General features: G+C 41.6%; 1 protein-coding gene and 1 long non-coding RNA gene across 6 annotated transcripts in view; one reads left to right on the forward strand and one right to left on the reverse strand.

Annotated features, from left to right (window-relative positions):
* Positions 1-13,146, reverse strand: part of Blm (BLM RecQ like helicase) — an 87,723-nt gene extending 74,577 nt beyond the window's left edge. Inside the window, exons 1-2 of one of the 5 annotated variants that reach the window (XM_031387134.1) lie at positions 13,019-13,146; positions 9,898-10,070 (exon numbers count right to left, since the gene is read on the reverse strand). In XM_031387134.1, coding sequence (XP_031242994.1) covers positions 9,898-9,926 — 29 coding nt within the window. In that variant the 5' untranslated portion in view covers positions 9,927-10,070; positions 13,019-13,146. Of the gene's footprint in view, positions 1-8,886; positions 8,992-9,897; positions 10,071-13,018 lie in introns of those variants that run through there. The other 4 variants (XM_031387135.1, XM_031387136.1, XM_031387141.1 and 1 more) reach the window with 4 other exon arrangements.
* The window catches only part of LOC116102470, a 101,946-nt gene continuing 99,844 nt past the window's right edge, over positions 12,310-14,411 (forward strand). Inside the window, exon 1 of the long non-coding RNA XR_004123192.1 lies at positions 12,310-12,779. This is a non-coding gene — a long non-coding RNA (uncharacterized LOC116102470). The remainder of the gene's footprint in view (positions 12,780-14,411) is intronic.

Below are 14,411 nucleotides of genomic sequence, written 5' to 3' on the forward strand. Positions count from 1 at the left end.
AAAAAAAAAAAAAAAAAAAAGACTCTCATCCTAGCTGCCTGGAAGTCAGTCTTCTGTTTGCCTTTGGAACAAGATGTTGAACTCTTGACTCCTCCTATACCATGCCTATCTGGGCTCTGCCATGCTCCTGCCTAGATGATAATGGACAGAACCTCTGACCCTGTAAGCCAGCCCCAATTAAATATTATTCTTATAAGAGTTGCTTTGGTCATGGTGTCTGTTCACAGCAGGAAAACCCTAACTAAGACATACGGTGTAGACTCAACACAGTAGAGGTCCTTAGGAGTATAGGGTCTACCACTTGTCCAGGGCACCACCACTGTTGACATTTTGACCCCAAAGTCACTAAAGATAAGCAACTTCTCAGCTACCAAATTAATTAATCTGTATTAAACTTGTGAGATGTGGATCTTTTGGCAGCCAGGAAATTTGAATTTGGCTCATATAAATTCTTAATCAAATGTCCTTATTTTGCACCTTGGTTATGGACATGAAAACCTGGTCACAGTGCCCAAGGGCAGCCTGCATACATGTCTGAAGCCTATGTTAGAGACTGAATTAGATCAGACGCATTTATAGTCACACTGTCTCCATACAGGCTGCACACTCTACCAACAATTGGCAGCAGCCATGGAGCACACAAGGGTTTCATGAGGAAAGAAACCTGAACCTTAGCCTGTGCCTACAGTTAATTCTTTAACTTACAGTACAAATCACCAGCCATCTGGTCCTACGATTTTCTTGGTGCTTAAGAACATTCCTGATTATGGATTTGATCTATTTATTAATTCTAAGTCTGCTAAAATTTTCAATTTCTTTTTTTTTGGGGGGGGGATACATATATCTTTTTTTTTTTTCAAAGATTTATCTATTATTATACATAAGTACACTGTAGCTGATTTCTGACCAGCAGAGGGCATCAGATCTCATTTTGGGTGGTTGTGAGCCACCATGTGGTTGCTGGGATCCAAACTCAGGACCTTCGGAAGAGCAGTCAGTGCTCTTACCCGCTGAGCCATCTCACCAGCCCCAAAATTTTCAATTTCTTTTCCTGATCTAGTAGTTATTCATTTTTAGAACTTACACATTTGATTTACATTATCGAATAAGTTATTTTCTGTTGTTGTGACAGAGTACCTGAAACTGGGTAACTTATAAAAGAATGGTTGGTTTTAGCTTATAATTATGAGAAGCAGGAAGTCAAAGAGCAAGGCTCTAGTATCTGTTCAATGTCTGCTGGCCCTCAGGATGGAAAGGGGCTCATGCAGAAAAGAGAAAATGCAGCAGACACATTCCCATGAGAAAGACCTTCATGAGTCACGAGGTTTCTCTTTCCATAATGCTGACACTCTCGGCTAGCTCCCACCCCTCAACACTCACACTGGAGAATTAAAGTGCCTACACTTGAGTTTTCTTTTTAAAGATTTTAAAAGTTTTTTTGCATATGAATATTTTGTCTGCAGGTCTGTCTGTGCACCATGTTCATCCTTGGTGCCCAAAGAAACCAGAAAAGGGCAGCGGATTCTCTGGAACTGGAGTTACAGGTTGTTGTGAGGCACCATGTAGGTGCTGAGAACTGAACCCCAGTCCTAGAGAGGAAATCAGTGCTTTCAGCCACTGAGCCATCTCTCCAGCCCCTATGTGAACTCTTCAGGGGACACACTCAAATCATAGTTGTCACCATATAATTGTTCATAGCATTTTAATAAAAAGCATTTTATTCCTTTGTTCCACCTAACACTGGGGACAGAAGTTAGAGGACTGCATCTTCCAGTGGCAGTGTACTGCCACTGAACTATATCCAACTTAACCTTTTCACTTTTTATCTTGAGACAGGTGTTATAAATTATTCAAGCTTATTGTAAACTTACTCTATAGCCTAAGTTGGTCTTGAACCTACAATTTTCCTGTATCAATCTCCTATGCAGCTGAAGTTATAGGCCTGTACTATCAATAAAAGAATAAAAATCCTTTTATTTCTATAATCAGTTATAATAGTTCCTTAGTTATCTGAATTTCCTTTTTCTGTGGGGTTTCAATGAGAATGGGCCCCATAGGATTATATATTTGCATTCTTGGTCCACAATTGGTAAAACTATTTGAGAAAAATTAGGAGGTGTGGCCTTGTTGGAAACGTGTTACTGGTTTTGATATTTCAAAAGCCCACTCCACTCACTCTCCCCTTGCCCTCTCTCTGCTTCCAACATGCAGATGAAAGCTCCCAGCTACTGCTTGAGCACCATGCCTGCCTGCTTACCTGCTGCCAGGCTTCCTGCCATGATGGTCATGCTCTCTACCTCCCCTGGAACCATGAGCCCCCAAATTAAATGCTTCCTTTAATAAGTTGCCTTGGTTGTGGGTTTTTTTGTTTTTTTTGTTTTTTGTTTTTTGTCATGGCAATAGAAACGTAACTAAGACACTTTCCTAGTTCATCTAGTTAAAAGATTGTCAATTAAAAAAAACAAAACAAAACAAAAAAAAACATCTTTTCAGGAGCCCCTGAAGATGGCTCAGTGGTTAAAGGTACTTGTCGAGTGTAATGACCTTAGAGTCTCAGAACCCACATGGTAGAAGGAACTACATCAAGTTGTCCTCTGACCGCCACATCTTTTCAAAGAAACGACTCTTGATCTTGTCCATTTCTTAACTGCTTTATTTTCTATATTTCAATGGTCTCTGATGTGATCTTTATTACTTCCTTCCTTCCACCAGTTATAGAGTCGGGTGCTGGAACTACGGTGTATGACACCAGACCTAGTTTCAGGTTTTGTTTTTTGTTTGTTCTGCGTGGACTTTAGAATCATGGTTTCTAGCACCAGAAAGAAGCCCTTGCAGCTATCTTTACTGAGACTACACTAAGTGTGTGTTAAGTTCTGAAAACCCGATACTCTCTGGGTGGTAGGTTACTCTATCCTGGGAAAGGTACCTTGCAATTTTGTAACATTTAGCTGAGTTTTAAAGATTTCTTCATTGATGTTTTAAAATGCCTAAACATTTTAATCCTTTTGTTTTTCCTATGAGATATCCCCTTCCTTATATAGTCTTATTTGTCAAACACCTGGTTTGTGTATTAAATGTATACTATTGTCTTACTAAACTCTGTCCTCTGCATGTGCTGCTGTGAAGACAGTCTCACACAGTCCAGACAGCTACACCGTAGCTGAGAATGACTGTAGCCGGGTGTTTGCTACTTTGTGGGTTCTTCTTTCTCTCACCCTTCCAACCCCTTAACACTAGATAAGAGAAAAAAAGATAGAGAGGAAAGGAAAGAGATCCTTGAACAAAGTCAGAGGTCAGAAAAAGGAGCAACTTTATCATTAGACTACTTCCTGCTGATTAGGGGCATCAAGTTACTTGAGGCAAATTTGAGCTTTACTATCCTTATATCTAATTCCTTCTTATTATTTCTTCTTTGTAGATGACCACTTAGTAAACTGTAATTAACAACCAACAACAACCCAACAACAACCCATCCCACCTCTAAGGGCTCTAACATTTATATAGCCTCTAAATGTCCCCAGAATTCCAAACATCACACAACCACAGAACTATTTACACCTGGCAAAATCATGCCCTGACACAGCATGAGGCAAATCATACTCAGCTGATGTGGACAATCTGAAGCAGCCCCACCCCCTACATCTGGGATTAAACAAAAAACATATTCTTATATTTCTGTGTTTTTTAAAAGAAACCAAAACTCCAAAATTAACACTACAGGGGGCCGGTGAGATGGCTCAGCGGGGAAGAGCACTGACTGCTCTTCAGAAGGTCATGAGTTCAAATCCCAGCAACCACATGGTGGCTCACAACCACCCGTAATGAGATCTGACGCGCCCTCTTCTGGTGTGTCTGAAGACAGCTACAGTATATTTACATATAATAAATAAATAAATCTTTAAACACTACAGATGACCTGGAATCTAATTCTCAGGCAGTCACCTCTGAGTGCTGGGATTATTGGCATGTACCATTGGACTGTGCTAAGTTAGTCTTCAATACAATACTAAATAACTAGAGTTGGTAGGGGACCGAGGCAGGAAGAGTAGGAATTCAAGGCAAGCCTCAGCTATATAAAGAATTCAAGTGTATAACCTGGATGTATGAGATCCTTTCTCAAAAAAACTGAAAGTGCTGGGCACTGCGGCTAATGCCTTGGCAGATGAATAAGAAATGCTGCTGTCAGTTTAAGGTCCACTTTGGCCACAGTGAGTTCTAGGCAATCTAGATTACCTAGATTACCACTTAAGACCCTGGCTTCAAAAACAAAAACAAAAACAAAAACAAAAACAAAGAAGGAAAGAAGAGGAAAGGAGGACAAAAAGAGTGTTCTGAGCATTTATAGCAATAAAGCATTCCAGTTTCATACAGACAACCCCAAAGTACAGATCAACTTCTCTTGCTCAACACCTTCATCCTGACAGTGAACACTGCAACCCAGTGCAACCATAAACACACAGGCTAATTCTTATTCATAGATGTAGGTGTGAAGGAAGTTTAGCTACATATAAAACCAGATTCTGTTGTTTTAGGAATGCAAGGCTAGTTCACCGTTAGAAAATCAACTAAGATAACTCGACACAACACTAGATTACAGCAAACTAAACAAAACACACAAACCAACAAACACTATGACCATTTCCTCTAGAGCCACAGAATAAACATATAAAAACCCATCCACAATGAATGGTGAAACAAAAAACAATGAATGGAAGGAAATCCCTGTCCCAACAGAAGGGATGTACATTAAAACAAACAGGTCTACAATGCGCTTAGAAAGGTTTGTTCTCAGTGCAAGAGAAGCAAAGCCATCAACATTTGCTGATTGTATGGTTGTGTGTGCAGCACCTAAAACAATCTTCAGATTAAACTATGAAAACGCTTAACCCAGAATAATGCCCCCCACTCTGCTTACCCACAGAGGTCTATACCCTAACCTTCTCAAGCTGCGACTGTCTGATCATGTGGTAACAGAACTACAACCACTGGCTGGTAGTAATGCGCCTTTAACCTCAGCACTTGGGGAGCGGAGGCAGGTGAATCTGAATTCGAGGCCAGCCTGCTCTACAGAGTGAGTTCCAGGACAGCCAGGGCTACACAGAAAAACTGTCTCAAAAAACAAAAACAAAAAGAAAATAACCAACCAAACAGACAAAAACAAACAACAAAAAAACCCAGAATGACTAAAACAACATTTATGTTAGTGAATTTTTGTCCTATCTGATTTTGGTTAGTGGTTTTATAAACTCATGAGTTTCTTTTTTTGTTTTAATTCATTTCTTTTTTTTTTTTTTAAATATTTGCTTGTTTTATGTGTATGAGTGTTTTGCCCACGTGTACATGTGTGCACCACATACAGGGTACCCATGGAGGTCAAAAGAGGACATCAGACCCCCTGGAACTGGAGTAATTAGGTGTTGGAAGCGGTGGGGGTCTCACTATATAACCCTGGCTGGTCTAAAACTCATTATGTCAACCAGGTTGAGGGCAAATTCACTGATACTTTCCTGCCTCTGCTTCCCAAGTACTAGGATTAAAGGTGTGCCTGAGCACATCTGGCCCCAAAATAATTTCCAAACTGAAGACTTAATTTTGAAATCCTATTTTAAGAAGTTTGTCAAAAATGTCTGAGGTTATTAAAATGCTTTATAAATAGGGCCTTTAGGGTGAAAAATTAAGGTGAAAAGAAAAAACAAAACAAAACAAAACAAAAAACCCCAAAACTACAGAAAGACTTTCCTGGACTGTACAAGGGGGGCCAATGTAACCACAAGTGTCTTTTTAAGTGGGAGAGAAAAATCTGGTGGCAGACCGGTAGCTGACAACTAAAGGAGGATTCCACCCAAGATTGATTGTTGGCTTTGATAATAAAAGAAATCTCAAGCCAGGGATATGGTCATCTGCAAGTAACTGACAAGGGCATATGCTCATTACTATTCTGTTATTCCGTTACTTTTAAAAACTTAAAGAACAGACAAATGAGCTACATTTGTGACAGCAAAGCAATATTCTCAAGATGCCAAGATCCCAAACTGATCCATGACAATAAAATTCCAATCAAAATTTCTATTTTCTTTTTCTGGAGGAACTTAATAGTGGAACTGTGTGCACTGGGCTGCATCAATGTGGCATGTGTGTGGAGGTTAGAGGACAACCTTCAGTTATTATTGGCACCTTGCCTTTCCACCTTCTCGAGACAGGTTTTCTCCACCTCTGTAAGCTAGACTAGCAGGCTTACATGCTTCTAGAGACTCTCCTGTTTCCACCTCCCACTTCCCAGGATTGCACCGGGAAGCGGGACACTTGTACCACTCACTGCATCTGGTTTCATGGGTCTAGGAATCCAAACTCAGGCTGTCCGGCTTGTGGCACAACAAGCACTTGTATCAAGCCCCTGGATGTAAAATTATAATAGATATAAAATGGCAAAAATAGCCAACATACTCATGAAAAACAATACTAGGTGAGGTTTGCTCTGCAAGATACAGAAAGACATAAAAAACTTTAGCTACACAATGAAACTCTGACTCAAAAAACAAGCATAAACCCATATACAATCTATAATGACAGTACTGCTGAGCACTAGGTAAGAACAGTCATTTTGATTACTGGTGCTGAGACCTGGAGCTTCCTCAGGCAAAAGGTATCTATACCTACACTGGTGGTGTGGCTCTGCTGGTAGAATGCTTGCCCAGCATGCACAAAGCCCCGTGTGCAACCACTACTGAATGGAGTGCACACCTGCAACCTCAGGACTTGGGAAGTGAGGCAGGAAGATAAAAAGTTCAGTTATTCTTGACTATCTGTCAAGTCTGAGGAAAGCCTAGGACATAGAATACTCCATCTGCAGTGCATGCACACACACACTAATTAAAATTTTAAAATTTGTAAAACTCATCCAAATGAAAGAAAAAAGAACCAAATGACTTAAGTATGAAAGACAAATAATAAAGTCTCTAGGGCCAGCCAGTGGTGGCGCACGCCTTTAATCACAGCACTTGGGAGGCAGGTACATTTCTGAGTTCGAGGCCAGCCTGGTCTACAGAGTGAGTTCCAGGACAGCCAGGGCTACACAGAGAAACCCTGTCTCGAAAAGAACAAAAATAAATAAATAAAATCTCTAGGATATAATTACAAAGATGATTTTAAAACCTTCAAAAGAATACTAATTAAGAATAGAGAAACAAAATGATTGATATGTTTTTCTACTTGTGGTTGAATAGCCAAAGAAAGTACAAATAATTCCTTAAACATCCACTAAAATGTAAAAAAACAAACAAAAAAAACACAAAAAAACCCTTCAAGAGATTTATTAAACAAAATAACAATGGCACCTTGAAAGCTGGGCATAGTGGCACATTCCTGTAATCCCAGCACTTAGGGGAAGAGGCAGAAAGATTGCTGGCACATAATGAGTGACAAGCCAGCCTGGGCTATAGAGTAAGACCTTCTATCAAAAAACAAAGAGATGGGCATAATTTTGGTTTTTTGCCTTGAACATTGCACCTTCACAGTGCAATGCAAACAACAATGAAAGAGCTGGGCATGGTGGTGCACACCTATACTTCCTATACTTGCAGTAGGTCAAGACTCTTTGGCTACATGAGACCCTGCCTCCAAAACAATTTTAAAGATTTACTTTTGTGTGTGTGTGTGTGTGTGTGTGTGTATACATATATATACACACACATATGTATATATAGCATTAGCAAGGATGTGGAGCAGCAAGAGATCAGTACAGTGGTAGAAAAGTAACCACTTAACATTAGCATTTTATAGGAAAATAAAATATGTATACTCTTGACTTCAACCACTTGTACATCAGTACTTTTGCTACCAAGGGGAGAGACCAGTGAAGAGTGACTTAGTCACCACTGACAATGATATACTCAATCACACTTAAGCAATGAAGCCTACACAAACCCTGAAAAGGACAAGCTTTGAAGAATTTCCGTGCTGGGGTATGGAGGCTCCACCTCTTCCCACATCCCTTGCATTATGTTACTTAGTTTACCTTCCTGAAATGTACTCTTTTAAAAGCAAACTATAACCTAGAAAGCAGATGTCTGTTTTTTCCTGAGGCCTATGAGCTGCCTTAGCAAATTACTGAACTCCTCAAAAAAAACAACAACCAAAAAAAAAAAAAAACAAAAGAAAACCCTATCATGCAAATCTGATTTGCAGCCAGGTTAGATAGTTGTGGGTAATATTGGGGTTCCCTATTTGTGGTTAGAGTCTGAAGCAGACGAAAGCAAGATGCGGGGGCCAGGCATGATGGTGCATGCTTGTAACCCCAGTGCTCAAGAAGCTGAGGCAGTAGGATCACTGGGAGTATGAGGGCAGCCTGACCTAATAGTAAGACAGAAATGAAGTATGATATGGGTATGGAGGGGCAAGAAATGAGAGTGCCCTTACAGTGGTACATACACACAATGGCATATTAGCCTTTAAGAAAACGGCAATCGGGGCTGGCGGCTCAGCGGATTAAGAGCACTGATTGCTCTTCCAAAGGTCCTGAGTTCGGATCCCAGTAACCACATGGCGGTTCACAACCACCCATAATGAGATCTGACGCCCTCTTCTGGTGTGTCTGAAGATAGCTACAGTGAATTGCGCATGAGCGAGCAGGTTTGAGGGGGCCGACAGAGGTCCTGAGTTCAATACCCAGCAGCCACATACGATAGCTCATGGCCATATGTACAGCTACAGTGTACTCATACCCATAAAATAAATAAAATAAATCCTACAGCAAGCAACACAGATGAGCCTTGAAGACATTCTGCTAAGCAAAATAGCCAGTTACTGAAGGACAAGTACTACATAAGTCCAATTACAATGTGGTACAGTCACCATGTATAAGGAAATGAGCAGATCCTATTTGATTACCTTTATGAGTGAAGGATGAGAGTGTCTGCAGATCCTCAGTGCAGCATTCCCCCTATACTGTATTATTCACCAGAGAAATAGGAGAGAGCATGCAGAGGTGAGACCCTGCCTCAAAACAAATAGACAACCAGTCCATTCAGAGAGAAGATGTCAGGTGTGCTGCTCACAATAAAATAAAAACTGGTATAATCACATAACACAATATTTTAATTTATTAATAAAATTTATTTTTAAGGTATGAAAATCAAAGCTAAAGAGATAACATGGTGACTAAGAGCACTTTCTATTCTTCCAGAGGACACAGGTTTGATCCACAGCACCAACAGCTCACTACCATTCCTAACTCTAGTTCCAGGGAATTTGATGCCCTTTTCTGACCCCCAAGGACACCAGGCACACTGGAGGTACACAGATATGCATGCTGGCCCATAAATGTAAAATGAATTTTTTAGAAAATTACATAAAGGGGGCTAGAGAGATGGTCCAGAGGTAAAGAGAACTTATTGCCCTTGCAAAGGACCTATGTTTGAGTCCTAGCCCCAACAAGGTGGCTCACAACCATCCAGAGCTTCAGTTCCAGGTGATTCAATATCCTTTTCTGACCTCTGTGAGCACCAAGCATGAATGTGGTGCACATATACACATGCAGGTAAAACACACATGAAATACAATGAATAAATGTAATAAACTATGAGATGCAGTTAAAATTTATCATTCATATAACGATTTGTGAATAATGTAATTTTTTTTTCTGAGTTTTTCAAGACAGAGTTTCTCTGTATAGCCCTGGCTGTCCTGGGAATAATGTAACTTTTAAGGAATATCTGAGAGAGAGAGAGAGAGAGAGAGAGAGACAGAGAGAGACAGAGAGAGACAGAGAGAGACAGAGAGACAGAGAGAGACAGAGAGAGAGAGAGAGAGAGAGAGAGAGAGAGAGAGAGAGAGAGAGAGAGAGAGAGAGAGAGAGAGAGAGAGAGAGAGAGACAGGAGAGAATGAATATGCATGCTCACCAGTTATTGTAGAGGCCAGAAGTCAACATTAGATGTCCTCTCACTGAACCTGGAGTTCACCAATTTGGCTAGACTGGCTGGCCAGCAAGCTCCTGGCTCATCTCTAATGAGATTACAGGTTTGTCCACTGAACTGGCTTTTCTTTGTGGGTTCTGAAACTTTGGTCTTCATGCCTGTGAAGTAAAGTACTTTACAACTGAACCATCTCTCTAGCCCAAATGAATCTTAGAAACATTATCAACTACTAGATTGTAACTCAGAAGTGGTAAAAAAAAAAAAAAAGCTTGCCATCAGGCTGTAGGTTTAAATCCCAGCACCACAAAAGCAAAAAAGCAAAAAAGCAAAAAAATCAACAAAACATACAAAGAGCTGGTGTGGTGACATAAAACTATAACCCCAGCCCTCAGGAGACTGAAGCAAGGATAGCCAGGTCACGGCCAGCCTGAGCTATATAATAAAACCTTGTCTCAAAAACCAAGAGCTGGGCTGGAGAGATGGCTCAGTGGTTAAGAGCACTGATTGCTCTTCCAGAGGTCCTGAGTTCAAATCCCAGCAACCACATGGCTCACAACCATCCACAATGAGATCTGACGCCCTCTTCTGGTGTGTCTGAAGACAGCTACAGTGTACCTACATATAATAAATTAAAAAAAAAAAAGCTGATGGGATAGCTCACAGTTAGAGTGCTTGTATGCTACATAGAATACTAAACTAAAAAATCTGAACCACTCGAGTATGAGTACATTGTAAACAATTGCCTAAGAAAATCTACATAGTTTATGTTATAACTAAAATGTGGTAAGAACTTGTGAAAAACAAAATTAGGACCACTCGGTTGGCTTAGGCAGTAAGGGTGCTTGCCAAGCCTGATAGCCTGAGTTGAATGCCCAGGCCCCATACGGTGGAGAGAATTGCAAGTGGTTCTCTGGAGAAAATTGCAAATTGTTCTCTGATCCCATCAAGCTCATACACAAAAAATACTGTTAAAATTCTGTTATGAGTCAGGCAGTAGTGGTGCACACCTTTAATTTCAGCGCTCAGGAAGCAGAGGCAGGCAAAACTCTGAGTGTGAGTTCTGGTCTACTGAGTAAATTCCAGGATAGTCCGAGCTACACAGAGAAACCCTGACTCAAAACCACCCCCAAATAATAATAATAATAATAATAATAATAATAATAATAATAATAATAACAACAACAACAACAACAACAACAACAACAGCTAACGTGACAGAAAGACAACATTATAAATGTAATGAGCCTTTTAATGTTTGCTTTGGGTTTTGGAGACAGAGTCTCATATAGTCTAGAATGGTCTCAAATTCAAAGGAAGACTTTCGACTCCCGATCCTTCTGCTTCCACCTTCCATGTGTGTGGCTTATAGGCTTGTTCTGGGAGGTAGCTTGTTTCTGTTTTTGAGATAGTCTTTATAAGGCTGCTCTTAACTTTCCATTCTCCTGTCTTATTCACAGTGTTGGAGTAATAGGTGTAAACCACTATTCCTAGTGGCAACTGATCTTATTCTACAGGTAGGCAAGATACTCAGAGGTTTTTAGGCACTATATTGTACAGATAATTTTTCAATTACTTTGGACCTGGTATGACAGAAAAGGTCTGGGAATATGGCTCAGTCAGTAAAGTGCCTGTAGTATGAACATGAGGACCTGATTTCAGATCTCCAGAACCCACTTAGAAAGTCAGGTGTGGTAATGTGCATCTATAATGCCAGCCCTGGGAGGCTTGCTAGTTTAATCAGTAAGTTCCAGGTGCAGTGAGACTACCCCAAACACTAAAATGAAAGACAACTACAGAAGACACCTCTGGTCTTCTTACACACACACACACACACACACACACACACACACACACTTGCACAAACGTGAACAAGAACATACTCATATCTCCAGTCCCCACAAAAGACAAAAAGTAAAATTATAGAAAATACAGCGTGCCCCTCAACCAAGTTTAAGATGTTACATTCCGTCTGGCAATGACAGCCCATGCCTTTAATCCCAGCACTCAGGAAGGAGAGGCAGTGGAATCTGGGTTGGAGGCCAGCCTGGTGTACAGTGCAAGTTCCAGGACACCCAGGGCTACACAGGAAAATCTGTGCTGGTCTCTTTTAAAGGTACACATTTCAGAATATATACATTTTAAATAATAGGGATGGTGAGATGGGTCTATAACTCCAGCACTTGAGAGGTTGAGGCTGCAAAGATTACAGAATCCAAAGTCACCCTCAGCTCTACAAGTTTGAGGCCAGCCTGGACAAACAAACTGGTACTAATTCCCTATCTTGGGAACCTAAAAATTCCATTTCATCCAAGCAAATTTAAAGTGACAGCCAAACAGAATAGCAGCTAGGCTAACAAAATGTTGATTCAAGCTGGTGTGATGTCAATTCAGCACTGGATGGCTGAGGCAAGAAGATCCTTTCAAGCTCCACCACAGACTCGATTAAACGTATTACTCCCCAGGCGTCTGCCTCTCTCCTGCTCCATCTTATCATCTCTCTATCCGTCCTTCACACCCCTGCCCCTCGCTGAGGTAGGAGCGCTGTGTATTTAAAGGAGACATCGGGAGATGGCAGGTGGAAGGCCGGTTTATCTCAGTCACACAGTAACCTATGACAGTTAGAGGGACTGAGAGAAAGCCTGAGGCAGTGAGATATGCTTCTGAGCTGGGCAGGTCTTATTCAAATCTCATCTGGCATCCAAGCCCGCATGCCTTTTCGGCAAACGAGGACTGAGCTCCGGCTTCTCCGGCCCTTTCACCTCTGCCAGACTCCAAAGTATGCTTTGCTAGGAGGGGTCGTTGCAGCATTACACAAACGACGGGAAGCAGATGAGGTGATTTCTCGCGCATGACAGACAATAATCAAGGTAGGTCCTAGAGGAATGTGTGGACAGTGAGACTCGAGCCTCGGCCGCCTGACTTGGCCTTTTCTGGGTCTCCGGGTCTCTACTCCGGTCTGGGCTTCTCCAAGCCACAAGTGAGGCTTGGAGGAACTGGGGCGGATGACTGGGGAAATGGCCGGGGCCTTGGGCTCTGGGCCAGACTGGGGCTGGGGGAAGCCGGTTACTCGGCGGAGCTACCGCAACCCAGCGCGCGCCGAACTCACCTCACTCAGGCTTCGTCGTGCCGAGCAGAACCACTTTCCAAACTCCGCGCGCCGACACGGCCCTCCCGCGCCCCGCGCCGCACGCTTCGCGCCGCAAGAAGGATGATTCTGATTGGATGAGCCTTGAAGGCTCTAACCAACACCGTGGCCTCTGGCTCCTGGCCCCGCCCCCTAGGGCTGCTGGGGCGGAACCACCCGAGCACGCACTACCAAAGCCCAATCAGAATGCAACTGTCGGGTCAGGTGACTATGGCAAACTCCCTGGCTTCCGGCGTAGTAAGGCTTTGTTTTGTTTTTGTTTGGTTTTTTTTTTCTTCTATTTGTAGGGAAAGGTACCTGAAGTCCAGTCTGTGGCATGGTAGAAATTTTGTGGTTGTTTGAAGATAGCTGAGACTTGCCAGTCAGTCCCGGTAAACCAGACGGAAGCGTCTGTGGACCCCTGCTTTTGGACCTGACACTCTATTCTCGTGAAACTTCGGCGGTCTTCCACTGCTGACTGTCATTAATGGGGTCTCAAACTCAATCGCTTCAGCAGACGTGCACGATGCCTGAGTGTGAAGCTTCAGTTCTAGTGGGTAGCTGCCACCATGAATGCAGTCCTGTGATGCCTGATGTCGTATTTTTGTAACTTTTAGGGTTTTGTTTTTGTTTTTGCGACTGGACCGTACATAGCCCAGGTTGGCCTCAAACCTCCACCGAATTGTGTAGAAGAAGCTGACCTTGAACTCCCGATCCACCTACCTCCACTTCCCAAATACTAGGATTACATATTCCACTATGGTGGGCTCTTGTTAATTTTTTCTCTTCCAACCCTGTCTTCTGTCCTTACTCTCTTTTAAGAGGGAGTAAATTAAAACTGTTACAGCAATATGGAAAACAGTACAAAGGATTCCAAAGATACTAAAAGTCACTGCATGCCTCAGAAATATCTTCTCTGACACATACCCAGCGAAAATTAATTAACTTCCTAAAGCTATCTGCTTTCCCTTGTTCATTGCTGCATGATCCACAATAGCCAAGAAATGAAAATAAGTTGTCAGGGGAAAGAGTGGAAATGCACAATAGAATAGTAATCAGCCCAGGTAATAAGAACCAGATCTTTCCACATAGGGACATTATGCTAAATGAAACAAGACAGACACAGTAAATTATTATTGCATGATCTTATACGTGGGATCTTTATAAAAGTTAAATATTCATATCTAGAGAAAACTGGTGGAGATATGTGGGTCAAAGGACACATAAGATGAAAATAACCAGAGATCCAATATACAATATGCAAGTCCTATATATTGCATTTGTGCTAAATTATTACTATTTACAAAAACTAAGGAAGGATAGCTGCAGATGATGACTAAATTAATTTGTTTCATTATTGTAAATTTCTTACTAT

Source organism: Mastomys coucha, unplaced genomic scaffold, assembly GCF_008632895.1.
Source record: "Mastomys coucha isolate ucsf_1 unplaced genomic scaffold, UCSF_Mcou_1 pScaffold21, whole genome shotgun sequence".
Classification (NCBI taxonomy): Eukaryota; Metazoa; Chordata; class Mammalia; order Rodentia; family Muridae; genus Mastomys; species Mastomys coucha.